General features: G+C 50.9%; 1 protein-coding gene and 1 long non-coding RNA gene across 4 annotated transcripts in view; both read right to left on the bottom strand.

The window, feature by feature from the left end:
• The window catches only part of LOC307199303, a 270585-nt gene extending 267479 nt beyond the window's left edge, over positions 1–3106 (bottom strand). For 2 of the 3 annotated variants that reach the window (XR_013831836.1, XR_013831837.1), the window contains exons 1-2: positions 2909–3106; positions 188–1063 (exon numbers count right to left, since the gene is read on the bottom strand). This is a non-coding gene — a long non-coding RNA (uncharacterized lncRNA). Of the gene's footprint in view, positions 1–183; positions 1064–2908 lie in introns of all 3 variants that reach the window. The other variant, XR_013831835.1, reaches the window with a different exon arrangement.
• Positions 3107–5161: 2055 nt separating this feature from the next.
• CCDC12 (coiled-coil domain containing 12) overlaps positions 5162–15542 on the bottom strand; it is a 35990-nt gene continuing 25609 nt past the window's right edge. The window contains exons 3-7 of the mRNA XM_079947094.1: positions 12403–12482; positions 9949–10010; positions 9784–9818; positions 8111–8187; positions 5162–6900 (exon numbers count right to left, since the gene is read on the bottom strand). Of these exons, the coding sequence (XP_079803220.1) occupies positions 6821–6900; positions 8111–8187; positions 9784–9818; positions 9949–10010; positions 12403–12482 (334 nt within the window). The 3' untranslated portion in view covers positions 5162–6820. The remainder of the gene's footprint in view (positions 6901–8110; positions 8188–9783; positions 9819–9948; positions 10011–12402; positions 12483–15542) is intronic.

The following is a 15542-nucleotide window of genomic DNA, read 5'->3' as shown; positions in this document are numbered from 1 at the left end:
AGCAATGCAGAAGAGACGGCTTTCACCACTCACCGGTCATTGCTTCATGACACAGAGGGAATCGGGGCAAGCGAGTTGTTCCATCATCCGTGCAATTAGCAAAAAAAATCTTTTCTAATTAGGGCAATGAGGGGGAGGATTTACCCAGGTTGAGAGTGCTGCAAGGGCAAAGGGATCATATACACACACACACACACACACACACACACACACCACCTTTCTGCCAGGTCCTGATCCAGATTAGTGGATCTAATCCAGTGCATTGACACAAGGTAACACACAAGTAATGCCTTGCCAGTAATAGTGTTTATTGCTATAAAATTAGAAGCTCCATATAACAAGACAATGAAACACAGAATTGTAGAGTTGGAAAGGGACCCCGAGGGTCATCTAGTCCAACCCCCCTTCAATGCAGGAATCTCAGCAAAAGCATCCATGACAGACAGGCATCCAAAAAACCTTAGAAACCTACAAGGAAGGGAAGTCTGCAATCTCCCGAAGATGGTTATCGCTGTGAGATAATCTAGAAAGAGAGAATATTCCTTCGCTGCCCTTCTCCGGCGGCGGCTGAAGTCAGGAAAGGGATCTAAGCATCTAAAAAGGCCTGTCTGGTCTAGCATCCTTTCCCCACTGTGGCCACTCTGGTGCTCATTTTGGGAAGTTCTCCAGCAGGATCTGAGCGTGACAGCGACTCTCCTCGTTTGCGATTCTCAGAAACTGATGTTCAGAGGCAATCTGCCTCCGACACGGTGTGTGTGTGTGTGTGTGTGTGTGTGTGTGTGTGTGTAACGTAGCCTTAGTCAACATAGCCTAAACTACCAGGAGCAAGTTACAGAAATGCAGGCATGCAGATCCAGTGTGGGCGTGAAAAAGCTTAGGGTGCTACAGAGCTAAGGGTGAGGACCGGCTGACTTCCGTTCCCAGGTGTTGCAGTTGTATTGCAATGCACGGTGTTTGTCACATTGCCGAGCGGGCCAAACATCCCAGGCCTTGGGGTCGGGGGCTCTTCCTTCCTACTTTCCCGTATCCACTTTTTCCACCAGGCTTTAGCGACCCGTGCACCCTGATAGACAAAAGATGCCAAGAATTAAGAGGGAAGGTAAGAGGCAGAATGGGTTTCCTCCGCCAGGTTCTCCCAGGAAACCCATAGTTGGAATCAGAATTCTGTACAGTGAATTTAATAATAATAATAAACAATAATACAGCCACACCTCGGGTTGCGAACGCTGCAGGTTGAGCATTTTTGGGCTACAGACCACGCCAAACCCGGAAGTACCAGAACGGGTTACTTCCGGGTTTCGGCGCTTGCGCATGCGCAGAAACACAAAATGGCATCGCAGACGTGGCACTACGGTTCGTGAACGTACCTCCCGCACAGATCACGTTCACAACCCATGGTATGACTGTAATAAATTTTTATTTATACCCCGCCCTCCCTGGCCAGGGCGGGGCTCAGGTCAGCTAACACTGAATATAAAGTATAATAAAAACGTAATAGAAAAAAAGGAAAAAGAAACAGTTAACTAAAATACAGCTTAAAATGCAGCCTCATTTTAGTAGTAGCCCATAAATCAAGACCATAAAGGGAGGAAACATCAGATATTCACCAGAGCCAGCTATCCATGCTGGTCCTACTTGGGCCAGCAAAAAAAGCCAAGGGAAAATTTATATACCAACTCAACTCGCCGTGTTTGGATCCCTATGATCCCAAGAACACCATCCCCACCGTCAAACATGGAGGGGGACAACATGGAGGGGGACAAAATACCTCCTGAGATGTGTGCAAACCTGGTGGCCACCTACAAGAAACGTCTGACCTCTGTAATTGCCAACAAGGGTTTTGCCACCAAGTACTAAGTCATCTTTTGCAAAGGGATCAAATACTTATTCCACTCATTAAAATGCACATCAATCTCTGACTTTCGTCTTCTGGGTTTCTGGGGGTTTTCGTGTTGTTATTCTAGGTCTCTCACAGCTACAATAAACCTACCATTAAAATTACGGGCTGGTCATTTCTTCGTCAGAGGGCAGACGGGCAAATTTAGCAGGGGATCAAGTACTCCCCCCCCCCACTGTACCATGCCCGCAACCAAAATGCCACAAATAACAGCACCCTATTCCCGGACCACGATAGCACTTTGCAAACCAACCCACAGATTTTCATCATTGAAAGATGTCCACCATCTGCTCTAATTGTTCTTTTTTCAGCCTTTTGCTGTGTTGAACAGCAAAGCCCGATCGGTAAAAATATTGCTACATGTCACGCCGAACTCTGAGTGGTCCAAGATGCCGCCATCTCCCTTGGAGAGATCGTAATAATAATAATTTATTATTTGTACCCCACCCATCTGGCTGGGTTTCCCCAGCCACTCTGGGCGGCTTCCAACAAAGATTAAAAATACATCAAAATATCACACATTAAAAACTTCCCTAGCAGGGCTGCCTTCAGATGTCTTCTAAATATCAGGTAGTTGTTCTTCTCTTTGACATCTGGTGGGAGGGTGTTCCACAGGGCAGGCGCCACCACCGAGAAGGCCCTCCGCCTGGTTCCCTGTAACTTGGCTTCTCGCAGGGAGGGAACCGCCAGAAGGCCCTTGGCACTGGACTTCAGCGTCCGGGCAGAATGATGGGGGTGGAGGTAAAAAGGTAAGAGGCTGCTGGATCAGTCCAATGGCCCATCTAGTCCAGCATCCTGTTCTCACATTGGCCACCCAGATGCCTGTGGGAAGCCAAAAACCAGGATCCGAACACAAGATCCCTCAAGCCTCCTTCGGTCTCCAGCAACTGGGATTCAGAAACGTCTTGCTTCCGATTGTGGAGGCAGAGCCGAGCCGTCATGGCTAGCAACCACCGATAGCCGAGATCTTAACCCTGAAGTCTCTCCTTCAGATACATCACCAAGACTTACCTGCTGGCGCTCAAGGTGGGCTTCTTCCTTCTCAGGTGCATCTTCCGAAGTTGGTCCTCCTTCTGTGTCCGGCACTTCGGCCTCAGAGATGGCAGCCACCACCAGGGTGACGCCGACAATCAGGAAAAGCAACCACGGACCTCGCATCATTCCTGGGATGTGTGCTTCGGTGGCTGAGCGTCTTGTCTTCTGAGAACAAGGCAGGTCCTGAGTGCTTTTTAAGGCACTGCTCTGGACTTCCCGCAGGAAATTCCTTCTTCAGGGAGACGAGCAGGAAACGAGCTTTGCATGCAACCTGTCGAAATCTCCATGTCCCGGAGTTTACCCAACCAGGTTGCCTCACCAGCCACTTCCTGGCCCAGCCCATTTTGCAACCTGTGTGTTTTGCTCAAGCCTTTGTTCAGTTTAGTTGCGGTTACACCCAAACTTTCCCCCAAGAAACTACATGGCTTTCCCTCTGCCAACTTTTTCCTCCCTGCCAAGTAGGTTAAGGTAAAGGTCCATTAGGTCCAGTCGTGGCCGACTCTGGGGTTGCGGCGCCCATCTCGCTTTATTGGCTGAGGGAGCCGGCGTACAGCTTCTGGGTCATGTGGCCAGCATGACTAAACCACTTCTGGCGAACCAGAGCAGCACACGGAAACGCCGTTTACCTTCCCGCCAGAGCGATACCTATTTATCTACTTGCACTTTGCCGTGCTTTCAAACTGCTAGGTTGGCAGGAGCAGGGAGCGAGCTACGGGAGCTCACCCCGTCGCAGGGATTTGAACCGCCAACCTTCTGATCAGCAGGTCCTAGGCTCTGTCGTTTAACCCACAGCGCCACCCGCGTCCCCTGCAAAGTAGGTTAGGCTGGGAAAAATATTTGGAGAGGTGCTGTCCCTATGACTCTGGCCAAACAACAAGTTCTTCTTCAAACAGACTCCCGGAATGGATTAAGTTTGGGAACCAAGGTTCCACTGTACAAGGTGGCCAAATTTTGTGCAGCAGCAATCAAAATACAACATGCAACGATTAGCTCCCAGAATTAGGTAAAAGGTAAAGGTACCCCTGCCCGTACGGGCCAGTCTTGACAGACTCTGGGGTTGTGCGCCCATCTCACTTAAGAGGCCAGGGGCCAGCGCTGTCCGGAGACACTTCCGGGTCACGTGGCCAGCGTGACATCGCTGCTCTGGCGAGCCAGAGCCGCACACGGAAACGCCGTTTACCTTCCCGCTGGTAAGCGGTCCCTATTTATCTACTTGCACCCGGAGGTGCTTTCGAACTGCTAGGTTGGCAGGCGCTGGGACCGAGCAGCGGGAGCGCACCCCGCCGCAGGGATTCGAACCGCCGACCTTTCGATCGGCAAGTCCTAGGCACTGAGGCTTTAACCCACAGCGCCACCTGCGTCCCTTAGCTCCCAGAATTAGTAGTATATATATCGACCGATGGGAAACTTCTAGGTCAGAAGGGTTTCTGGACAGTTAAATGACCCCCTAGAACTGTGGGGGGTTTTATGTATATGCAGTGTGATACCATGTTATCTTGCCCTGGGCTTTTAAATTTTGTAATCAGTGAGAGCTGGAGCATAAAGCAGGCTGATCACCGAAGAATGGATGCTTTTGAATCATGGTGCTGGAGGAGACTCTTGAGAGTCCCATGGACTGCAAGAAGATCAAACCTCTCCATTCTGAAGGAAATCAGCCCTGAGTGCTCACGGGAAGGACAGATCCTGAAGCTGAGGCTCCAATACTTTGGCCATTTCATGAGAAGAGAAGACTCCCTGGAAAAGACCCTGATGTTGGGAAAGATGGAGGGCACAAGGAGAAGGGGACGACAGAGGATGAGATGGTAGGACAGTGTTCTTGAAGCTACCAGCATGAGTCTGACCAAACTGCGGGAGGCAGTGGAAGACAGAAGTGCCTGGCATGCTCTGGTCCAGGGGGTCATGAAGAGTCGGACACGACTAAATGACTAAACAACAACAACAATCGGTGTTTTCGTCTTGATACTGGTCATTGACCTTACTTAATAAAACGACTTGACCTAAGAGGCAGATGGGAGTCTTGGCTGAACCACACCTTCACCTGCCAGACAGAATGTCTGCCTGATATCTTGTGGCTCAATGGACTGAGAGGCCTAATCCAGCTTCCCAGAGCTATTCTCCTCTCCAGAAAAATTCCATGCATGAAATACTGTATCAGATGGTGCATCTCCAAGTTGGGTTTTTAATTTAATCACCCAGGAACATCAAAGAAAATACAAGGCACTGTGGATGATCTTTAGAACATTTTATTTTATTTTTTAAAAAAACCTCTGCACGACTGAAGGCGAATCGATTAAAGAACACGAAGATGGCCACAAGGAGTGGCACTGACTTTTAAAAGTTGGGAGCTGGTGGGCAGATCTGAAAACATGTCAAAATGAAATATTAACATCCCAGGCTGCAATGCAAGAGAGGTTGTTATTTTAGCAACCCACAAAGAAGTGGCCTGGCCACAAAACTGTTCCAGGAGACGCCCGCTTGCTTGCCCCACGTCGGATGTGCTCAGAACTGGTTAGTCCGTGGCTTTGCAGACTTATGCTAAAGTGGGACTGCCACTCAGGTGATGTTTTGCAAGCAGATAGCAGCAAGAAGAACTTATCTATAGGGGTTAGAGATCTGGGGTACAGAAGGACACGGCCTTTCCAACCACAACCACTTACAGAACTGTGGGTCTTGGCCACGAGGCAGCCCAGTGCCTTAGGGCCTGGTTCCCCCTGAAAAAAAACCGACACACTCCCTGATCACAGCCAATAATTCTCGCAAGGGCGGACTCCTGGGTTGCATTTTCAAAGCGATCTTGCTCTTTTGCCAAGCCTCAAATTCTCCACCCAAAATCTTGTGCCACAAACTGCAAGGGTCTTCGCTTAGTCTGCGGCACGCACAGGACTGGAGGAAGGAGGAGGCCCTGTGTCAGCCGAGAGCACGAGGGTCTCGTCTTTCTTTCGCATAGCTGTCAACGTTTCCCTTTTTTTATGGGAAATTCCCTTATTCCAAATAGGATTCCTCGCAAGAAAAGGGAAAAGTTGACAGCTATGTTCTTTTGCAAGGTTGAGGCGTGGCATTACTGGTAGGGAACTGCCTTCGAGAGAAGATTATTGGCAAATGTGCTGGGGACTTCCTATGGAAACTTTGCAAAGAGCTTTCTGCTGCGTTTCTGGGTGTCTCCTGCAGCGCCACACTTCACAGCTGCTAGGCTGGGGATTTTGAAGCATCCTTTGAAACACATGGAAAATCTGTGCTAAATCTAACTCCAGGCCCCTCAGCAGTTGCCAGAGGCAAGCCTGTTGGCAGAATCCAGGGTCCTTGCCCTGAGACCAACTCCCTTTGATATATGCCACATTCAAGTCAGCTTCTTGCCCAACATGACTTTCTAGGGGATTTCAAGAGAAGTCTGCCATGCATACTGGAATTTGCCTGTAAGAGATAGAGGACTCTCTAAACACCCGTGTGCTTTTGCATCATGAAAATCAACAAGAGAGAATTTCCTATTTCATTTAAAATGCAGCATTTCATGTTATGATGTTTTTTTGGGATGGGTGAGGTTTTCCCTGGGTCCTCTTCAGATATGTCTGTTGTACTGCAGGTATCCACAGGGACACAGTTCTGTAAGCGATTGTGACCCACTTCTGCAGGCTCATACTTTTGGCCATCTTCCTGGTTCTCCCTTGCATGAGAAAAGTCCTCTGCCCCACTCGTCTGCTTGCCAGCAACACCCCCAAGCAAAAGCCTGCCTGGAGAAGACGTAAACACCAGGCCATGCCCTTGCATTCTGCCGATTTGTGTCAAGCGTGTTTCCTCCCCTCGTTCCACAGCCCTGCATCCAGCACAGAGTCAGAGAAGCTTCACACAAGGGCCACCCAGGGCAAAGGAGAGCCTGCCGGATGGGCCGCCTCAGTCCGAATCACTTCCCTCCTGCTTTGCTGAGTCAACCGCTGACGCCAGATCTTCCTCCTGGCCTCTTAGCCTCTCTCCTGCGAGGGAAACAGAAACGCCACTCAGCAACTGTTGCCTGTCTGAAGCGAGCCCACAGTAAACCACACCATGTAGTAGTAGTAGTAGTAGTAGTAGTAGTAGTAATAATAATAATAATTTATTATTTGTACCCCACCCATCTGGCTGGGTTTCGCCAGCCACTCTGGGCGGCTTCCAACAAAGTTTAAAAATACATTAAAATGTCACACATTAAAAACTTCCCTGAACAGGGCTGCCTTCAGATGTCTTCTAAAAGTCTGGTAGTTGTTGTTCTCTTTGACATCTGGTGGGAGGGCGTTCCACAGGGCAGGTGCCACTACCGAGAAGGCCCTCTGCCTCGTTCCCTGTAGCTTGGCTTCTCACAGGGAGAGAACCACCAGAAGGCCCATGGAGCTGGACCTCAGCGCCCAGGCAGAACGATGGGGGTGGAGACGCTCCTTCAGGTCTACTGGGCCTTTGAAGCCGTTTAGGGCTTTAAAGGTCAACACCAACACTTTGAATTGTGCTCGGAAACGTACTGGGAGCCAATGTAGGTCTTTCAGGACCGGTGACGTTAACTCTCTTAGAAATACAGGATCTGCACAGGAGTGCCAGGCCTAATGAGCCCGGCAGCCTTTCTCAGGAGGTCTTGCCCCTATGAGGCAGTTGCAGAAATTAAAGGTCCCTGCCTTCACACAGCTGCCTAGGTCTCCTCCTTTCCAGGGTTTCCCACAAGCAATCTCAGACTATGCCGGTGTGCCTGCCTTTGCTCCTCTCGCTTCATGCCTCTCCTGGTCCTGTGACACATGGGGAGCTTGTTGCACCAGCAGGAGTAGGCATTCTGGCTTCTTTGCCAACCTGACTCTTGGCCTGCCAAGAATCCACATTCAGAATGCAAGCTGAGCTAAGTTTCCCTGGGGAAGGGCTGCAACTCAAGAGGGAGACCATCTGTCTTGTGAGGAGGTCCCAGATTCAACCCCTGCTGGCATCTCCAGGTAGGGCTGGAAGAAACACTTGCCTGAAATCCTGGAGAGCAGCTGCCAGCCAGTGTAGACCAAACTGGGCTAGATGGACCAGCCTTCAGGCTTGGTATATGGAATGGGGCAGGGACACCAGGATACCAAGGCACAGAGGGCTGAGCGAAAGCCAAAACTAGATGGCGAAGGGACCTGTGTGATGCTCAGCACTGCAATGGACGCCTCACACATTTCCCCGCAGACGCTCACTCACTTATTAGCTCGGCTATCGCCCTCTGGGTTCGCTTCTCCAGCTTCTCCAGTTTCTTAGCCACGTCCCGCTTCAAGTCCCTGAGGAGTGAGAGAAATGGAAACAAAATGAGCCCAGGCCCAAGGAGGAGACAGGGAGGCCAAGGCCGTGAAGGGCACCTATCCGGCCTCAGGATTACAAGTTCCTTTGGCAACGCGGCAGCAGTGCCTGCGAGGAAATCAGAAGAGGACTAGGGCTCCTCCTGGGCTAGGCTGTGCAGAACGGAAAACCCCTTCAGTAGAAAGGAGAAGGAAATGGTTGTGCTGAATTGCCAGTCCCTTGAGAAAACATTTTGATTCATGGCACACTTGATTAACAAAAGTGCCCTGGGCAGAGAACTGCATTATAAAATCCGGGTGCAAAATAAATGAACACCCAGAGCTGTTATGTACAGAAACATATGGAAGTCTAGCGTCCAGATCAAGGGAAGTAATAGTACCACTCTGTTCTGCCTTGGTCAGACCACACTTGGAATACTGGGTCCACTTCTGGGTACAGTGGTGCCTCACAAGACGAAATTAATTCGTTCCACGAGTTTTTTCGTCTTGCGATTTTTTCGTCTTGCAAAGCACGGACTTTGGAAAAGCTTCAAAAATACCAAAGTCTTCAAAAAAACTCAAAAAAGGCTACCACACCGCGTGCTATGAGTTGCTCCTCGAAGTGAATGCACGGTTTTAAGAAAAAGGAAACAAACTTGCAAGACGTTTTCGTCTTGCGAAGGGAGCCCATAGGGAAATTCGTCTTGCCAAGCAACTCAAAAAACGAAAAACTCTTTCGTCTTGCGAGTTTTTCGTCTTACGAGGCATTCGTCTTGCGAGGTACCACTGTACCACAATTTAAGAAGGATGTTGACAAGCTGGAAGGTGTGCAGAGGAAGGCGACCAAGATGATCAGGGGTTTGGAAACCAAGCCTTATGAGGAGGTGGATATGTTTAAAGGTAAAGGTAAAGGTACCCCTGCCCGTACGGGCCAGTCTTGACAGACTCTGGGGTTGTGCGCCCATCTCACTCAAGAGGCCGGGGGCCAGCGCTGTCCGGAGACACTTCCGGGTCACGTGGCCAGCGTGACAAAGCTGCATCTGGCGAGCCAGCGCAGCATACAGAAACGCCGTTTACCTTCCCACCAGTAAGTGGTCCCTATTTATCTACTTGCACCCGGGGGTGCTTTCGAACTGCTAGGTTGGCAGGCGCTGGGACCGAGCAGCGGGAGCGCACCCCGCCGCGGGGATTCGAACCGCCGACCTTTCGATCGGCAAGCCCTAGGCGCTGAGGCTTTTACCCACAGCGCCACCCGCGTCCCTGGATATGTTTAGGTAAAGGTAAAGGAACCCCTAACCGTTAGGTCCAGTCGTGGCCGACTCTGGGGTTGCGGCGCTCATCTCGCTTTACTGGCCGAGGGAGCCAGCGTACAGCTTCCAGGTCATGTGGCCAGTAGGACTAAGCCACTTCTGGCGAACCAGAGCAGCGCATGGAAATGCCATTTACCTTCCCGACGGAGTGGTACCTATTTATCTACTTGCACTTTGAGGTGCCCAAGGGACTACTAATAATATAAAAGCTAAGGAACCTTGCAGGCATTTTATCCCCAAATAATTTGTGCAGTCGCCCCGCAAACCCCATTCAGAGCTTCATACTCACCAGTCAGGTTTCCTGGGCGCAAGATTTGCCAAGTCCTGGGAAAGTGGAGAGGGGAGGAACACAAAAGAATCCCTTGTTAAGAGCCACTACTAATCAGCTTTGTAACAAAACAGGCGGGGCTTTTAAAAACAGTTTCGTTTGAAGCACCAAACGTTTCAGACTTACCACTTCTTCAATGATGGGCTCGGGCTTCGCAGCCTCCAGCTGCTCTTTCACCTTGTCTTCCACTAGGGGGCAGAAGGAGACAGGAGGATGTTACGGCGATTTTAGCACAGGTGGGAAGGAGGGTCAGGGGTGTGTGTGCAGGGACAGGTAAGGTCCACTGAAGGTCACAGAGGGAGAGAAGCTCTCTGGGAGTCCCTGGTGGAAGCATGCGATGAACAACATGCATGCTGGAGAGCACAATGACAAGGCCACAAGCCTTGGCCAACCCGGTGCCTTCTCCAGACCTTTTGGACACCAGCAGGGCCAATGGGAGTTGTAGTCCGAAACACCTGGAGAGGGCACCAGGTTGGCCAACGCTGGCCTAGTCATTAAGAACCTCAACTGGAATCCCTCCCCTATCAGATGAACCGAGAGCACAAACTTAAGCTGCCATGGCAAGACTCAAGTAGCTCAGTTGGCAGAGAGTAAGGCTCTTAATCTCAGGGTCGCAGGTTAGAACCCCACAATGGTGGGTCAGACTAGATGACCCTTGTGGACCCTTCCAACTCTAAGTGTCTAAGACACTAAGATTTCTGCTAGAGAACGCTAGTTAGAATCATAGAGTTGGAAGAGACCACAAGGGCCATCGAGTCCAACCCCCTGTCAAGCAGGAAACACCATCAGAGCACTCCTGACATATGGTTGTCAAGCCTCTGCTTAAAGACCTTCAAAGAAGGAGACTCCACCACACTCCTGGGCAGCAAATGCCACTGTCAAACAGCTCTTACTGTCAGGAAGTTCTTCCTAATGTTTAGGTGGAATCTTCTTTCTTGTAGTTTGGATCCATTGCTCCGTGTCCGCTTCTCTGGAGCAGCAGAAAACAACCTTTCTCCCTCCTCTAGGTGACATCCTTTTATATATTTGAACATGGCTATCATATCACCCCTTAACCTCCTCTTCTCCAGGCTAAACATGCCCAGCTCCCTTAGCCGTTCTTCATAAGGCATCGTTTCCAGGCCTTTGACCATTTTGGTTGCCCTCCTCTGGACACGTTCTCCAGCGGTACTACAATTCCCAAAACGCCTTGGGGGAAAGACACAAAAAGCCAGTTTGTGGGTGAGACACAGGTGCACGCTTAATTCCCGTGTTCAGAAAAGGAAGGACCAATCCTCATATAGTCTGTCAGGGCCCTTGTGTAGTGCTTTGATCACTCCTGCAAGCTTATCTGTTCTGGTTCATACAGTCTTCTTCCTCCCCAAGGTCAGGTTAGAAGCAACTCTGCAGAGACGCAGTCCTTGTTTTGGACAGGGTTAGCCAAATTCCTGAATAAGAAGTCTAATCAATGGCAAAGAATGTAACCAGAGCCTTCTGGATGTATGCCAATGGCAAGTGATATTCAGAAGCATCAGTGCCTCTGACAGTGGAGGCAGAGAATCGTCATCAATAGCCCTCTCCTCCGCCATGAATTTGCCCAACACTCTTTTAAAGACATCTAGGTTAGTGGTCTTCATTGCCTCCTGCAACAGCAAATTTCATAGCTTAGCTAAACTCGGTCTGAAGGACTTCCTTGGATCTGTCCGGAGAACTACCGTATTTTTCGCTCCATAAGACACACTTTTTCCCTCCTAAAAAGTAAGGGGAGATGTGTGTGTGTGTGTGTGTGTGTTATGGAGTGAATGCAGGGGGGAGGCAGGCAGAAAAAGCCCCCAAGAGCCGTACACAAGCTCCGCGTGGCTCTTGCGGGCTTTTCCCCAGGAGGGAGAAGGGACTGACGCCCTTAAAGGGTGCGCGCCTCCTGTGGGCTTTTGCGGGAGGTGGGGGTATTGCCATAGCCGTGCGCAGCCCCTCCGGCCGGGAGAGGCTGCGCGGCTATGGCAGAAGCCAAGACAGCGAGCGGGATAGATCCTGCTCGCTGTCTTGGCTTCTTTGCTATTTGGGGCGGGGGGGGCGGGCTTCCCCCAGCAGCTCCAGAAGCTCTGCGCGCAGCCTGTCCGCTGCTCTTTGGTGCTGGGGGGGAAATAAGATTTCCCCCCTTGATTTCCCCCTCTAAAAACTAGCTGCGCCTTATGGTCCGGTGCGCCTTATGGAGCGAAAAATACGGTACGTAGGAGTTTCTTTGCTATCGGCCATGAGAACCAAACAGGAGTGTCTTTTGCTGCCTGCAAACAACTGATTATTTGAGAGGCAAGGAGCAATTCTTCCATGTGCGTTCTCTTTTATTTTTACTTATTGTGTTTATATCCCAGCGAGGTCAGCTACAAGACTGGGACTGGCCCAAGGTCAGTGGGGATTTGCACTCTGGTCTCCCGGGTCCCAGCCCAACACTCGACAACTGCTACACTGCACAGACTCTCTCAGAGAAGAACGAGTGTGTCTGCCCCTCTTTGTGGGCTTCCCAAGAAGGCACCTGATTGGCCGCTGTTGCAAGAAAGATGCTGTGGTCCATTTCAGAAGAGGTTCTGGATGCCCACTCACCTGAGGCGGGCTTCGCTTTGGGCACCACCCGCCCCTTGAGTTCTTCGTCTTCCGGAGTGTAATTCCGCAACTTGAGCTCCCTGGAAAGGGGAAAGAAGAAAAGAGGGAAGCTTCAGTCTGATGTCACACACGGCTACCCATCAGCCTCCGACAAAGGCCACTTGCTTGGTGTCCAGCAAAGAGCGGCTCGTTCTGCCTGGCAGGGGTAGTTTTGAGGGTGAGAGAATGGCAATGGGGTCCTAGGAAGGAGAGGCCGTGCCTGGTGCTTGACCCAAGGAGCAGCGGGCTGAAAGCATGGATTGTTCGGGGCCCAAGCAGGTACCGTATTTTTCGCTGTACAGGACGCACCGGACTATAGGAGGGGGAGAACAGGGGGGGAAATTTCTCCCCCTCTCTGTGCAGCGCCCCTTCAGCGAAGCGGTGGTAGAAACGGAGTCCCTTCCATTTCTTCTCCCGCTTCGCTGGAGGGGCGCTGCACAGAGAGGGAAAACTGTACAGTGCCTCTCCAGCGAAGCGAAGCCTGGAGAGCAAGAGGGATCGGTGTGCACCGACCCCTCTCGCTCTCCAGGCTTCAGGCGGCTAGCCGCAAGCCTTCAGAGCGCAGCGGGAACTCTGCAAGCCTTCAGAGAGCAGCGGGAACTCCGCAAGCCTTCAGAGCGCGGCAGGAGTTCGCGCTGCGCTCCGGGGGCTTCAGCGAAAGCAACACGGAGCCTCCGGAGTGCGGGGGGAGCTCTCCCTCTGCACTTCGGAGGCTTTGCGTTGCTATCGCTGAAGCCAAGGAGCCTACATTCGCTCCATAAGACGCACACACATTTCCCCTTAATTTTTGAAGGGGGAAAAGTGCGTCTTACAGAGCGAAAAATACGGTATTTGCATGGGGTGTCTGGACTGGCTGGCTGTAGAGGAGTGGAAGAAGGCATCAGCTGGGGAATCCCCAAGGGAAGAAAGCTCAGAAGCAGAGGGTTGGTGGTGGGGTGAAGATGGGCAGAGGGAGAAGAGGGAGCGTGATGGTATGCAGTGACAACAGGGAATAAGACTGACAGACAAGGACAGGAAGAAACATCGTGGGCAGAATAAATGTCACACACAGGGAAAACAATGATACAGTATGAGATCTTCACTTGCAGTTTTATAAATTACAGAGCCAGTGTGGTGTAGTGGTTAAGAGCGGAAGTCTTGTAATCTAGTGAACCGGGTTCACTTCCCCGCTCCTCCACATGCAGCTGCTGGATGAACTTGGGCTAGTCACACTTCTCTGAAGTCTCTCAGCCCCACTCACCTCACAGAGTGTTTGTTGTGGGGGAGGAAGGGAAAGGAGATTGTTAGCTGCTTTGAGACTCCTTCGGGTAGTGATAAAGGGGGATATCAAATCCAAACTCCTCTTCTTCTAATGAGGGAGCGGACTGGGAAGAGGAGGTGTCAGAAGCTGAAGGGGCAACAGGGTTAAGTGGGCAGAAAGAAGCTGGGGCAAAGTGTTAGAATTCCTGCTCCGTGGTTGCAGTCGTGGGATTGTTGTCTATCACATGACGGTGTATGTTTTGACTCCACAGAGTGGGAAGTGACGGAGACAGGATGTTTGTGTTCCTGTGTTCCGTGAAGTAGGACTATTGTCCTTTGAGCTTTTTCTTTGCTGTCTGAGGCTAGAAAGAGATGTATGTAAATAAAGTAGATTAGCCAAAATGCTGAGTTCTTTTATGCAAACTGCGAAGACTCTGTGGGTCCCTAAGTATGCCGATGTCTGTTGACATCAGTCGCTGTGATGTTCGGGCTGAAGAAAGCTGAGAGCCAGTGTGGTGTAGTGGTTCAGAGCAGTGGACACGTAATCTGGTGAACCGGGTTCGCGTCTCCGCTCCTCCACACACAGCTGCTGGGTGACCTTGGGCTAGTCACACTTCTTTGAAGTCTCTCAGCCCCACTCACCTCACAGAGTGTTTGTTGTGGGGGAGGAAGAGAAAGGAGAATGTTAGCCGCTTTGAGACTCCTTCGGGTAGCGATAAAGCGGGATATCAAATCCAAACTCTTCTTCTCCTTTGAAGCTCCCAAATGAACGACCAGGAGGGAGAGAACATGCCAGTTGGGCATGTGTCTCTACCAGGGTCCTACTCGAGTGTAGGACGAGCTCCTGACACAAAGAACAGTCCTGATGCAGAGGTTGGAGAAGAGCAGGGCCAGGAGACAGAGATGAGGCTGGATGCAGCAACCCTGGATTTGGAGAGCTGGGAGAGATCTTGCCACTGAGCTCAGCTCCGTCCGCAGCAGGAGCTCAGAGCTTTAAGAACAGGCAGTTTTCTGCCTCTGAGTTGGGAGGAGGTGGTGGCATAGAGAAGCAGAGAGCCCTGAAACCTGGGAGATTTTGTGCCGATGGACACAGAAACCAGCAAGAGGGGGACTCGAAAGCCAGACTGCGTTGCTGCAGCACCGACCCACATCCAACTATCAAAGCCCTTCAGAAACAGGCCGGGCAGCAGGAGGAGTGGGCTGCTTGTGTGTTTGGCAGGCGTGTGGGGCAAGAATAAAAAATTGGCTGGGGCCTTGAGAGAGTATCTTTGTCTTTGTTGCTCTCCTTAGTGCAGCTGCTTAATCTTGCAGAAGACAAGCAAGGCAAGGAATGAAATGTTGCTAGGCAGCATCAGCACTTATTTGCTCAGGTTCTGCTCTTTTCTCCTGCCTCTTGCAATGCATGTTTCCTTAGAAGCGAGTCCCACAGAGTTCAACAGGATTTACCCCCTGTGGCCAAAACCTTCTCTCCAAGCAGGAACGATAACCGGTGGGTAATTTTCAGGGTATGTGCAGTGAGCCAAACCTCTGGGTCTTTTGGGGCTGGAGGTTTTTTATTTATTTATGGATTTATAAACTGCTTTCCAACAAACGTTGTCAAAGCAGTATACTGTGCACACACGAACACACACACACACACACACACACACAGAGAGAGAGAGAGAGGGGGGGGAGGACAAGAGAGACAGAGAGAGGGGGGGGACAATATGTACAGTGGTACCTCGGGTTAAGTACTTAATTCGTTCCGGAGATTCGTACTTAACCTGAAACTGTTCTTAACCTGAAGCACCACTTTAGCTAATGGGGCCTCCTGCTGCTGCCATGCTGCCGGAGCATGATTTCTGTTCTCATCCTGAAGCAAA

This window comes from Podarcis cretensis (genome assembly GCF_951804945.1).
Source record: "Podarcis cretensis genome assembly, chromosome: 12".
NCBI classification, from domain to species: domain Eukaryota; kingdom Metazoa; phylum Chordata; class Lepidosauria; order Squamata; family Lacertidae; genus Podarcis; species Podarcis cretensis.
This window is presented reverse-complemented; position numbering and strand designations above follow the sequence as displayed.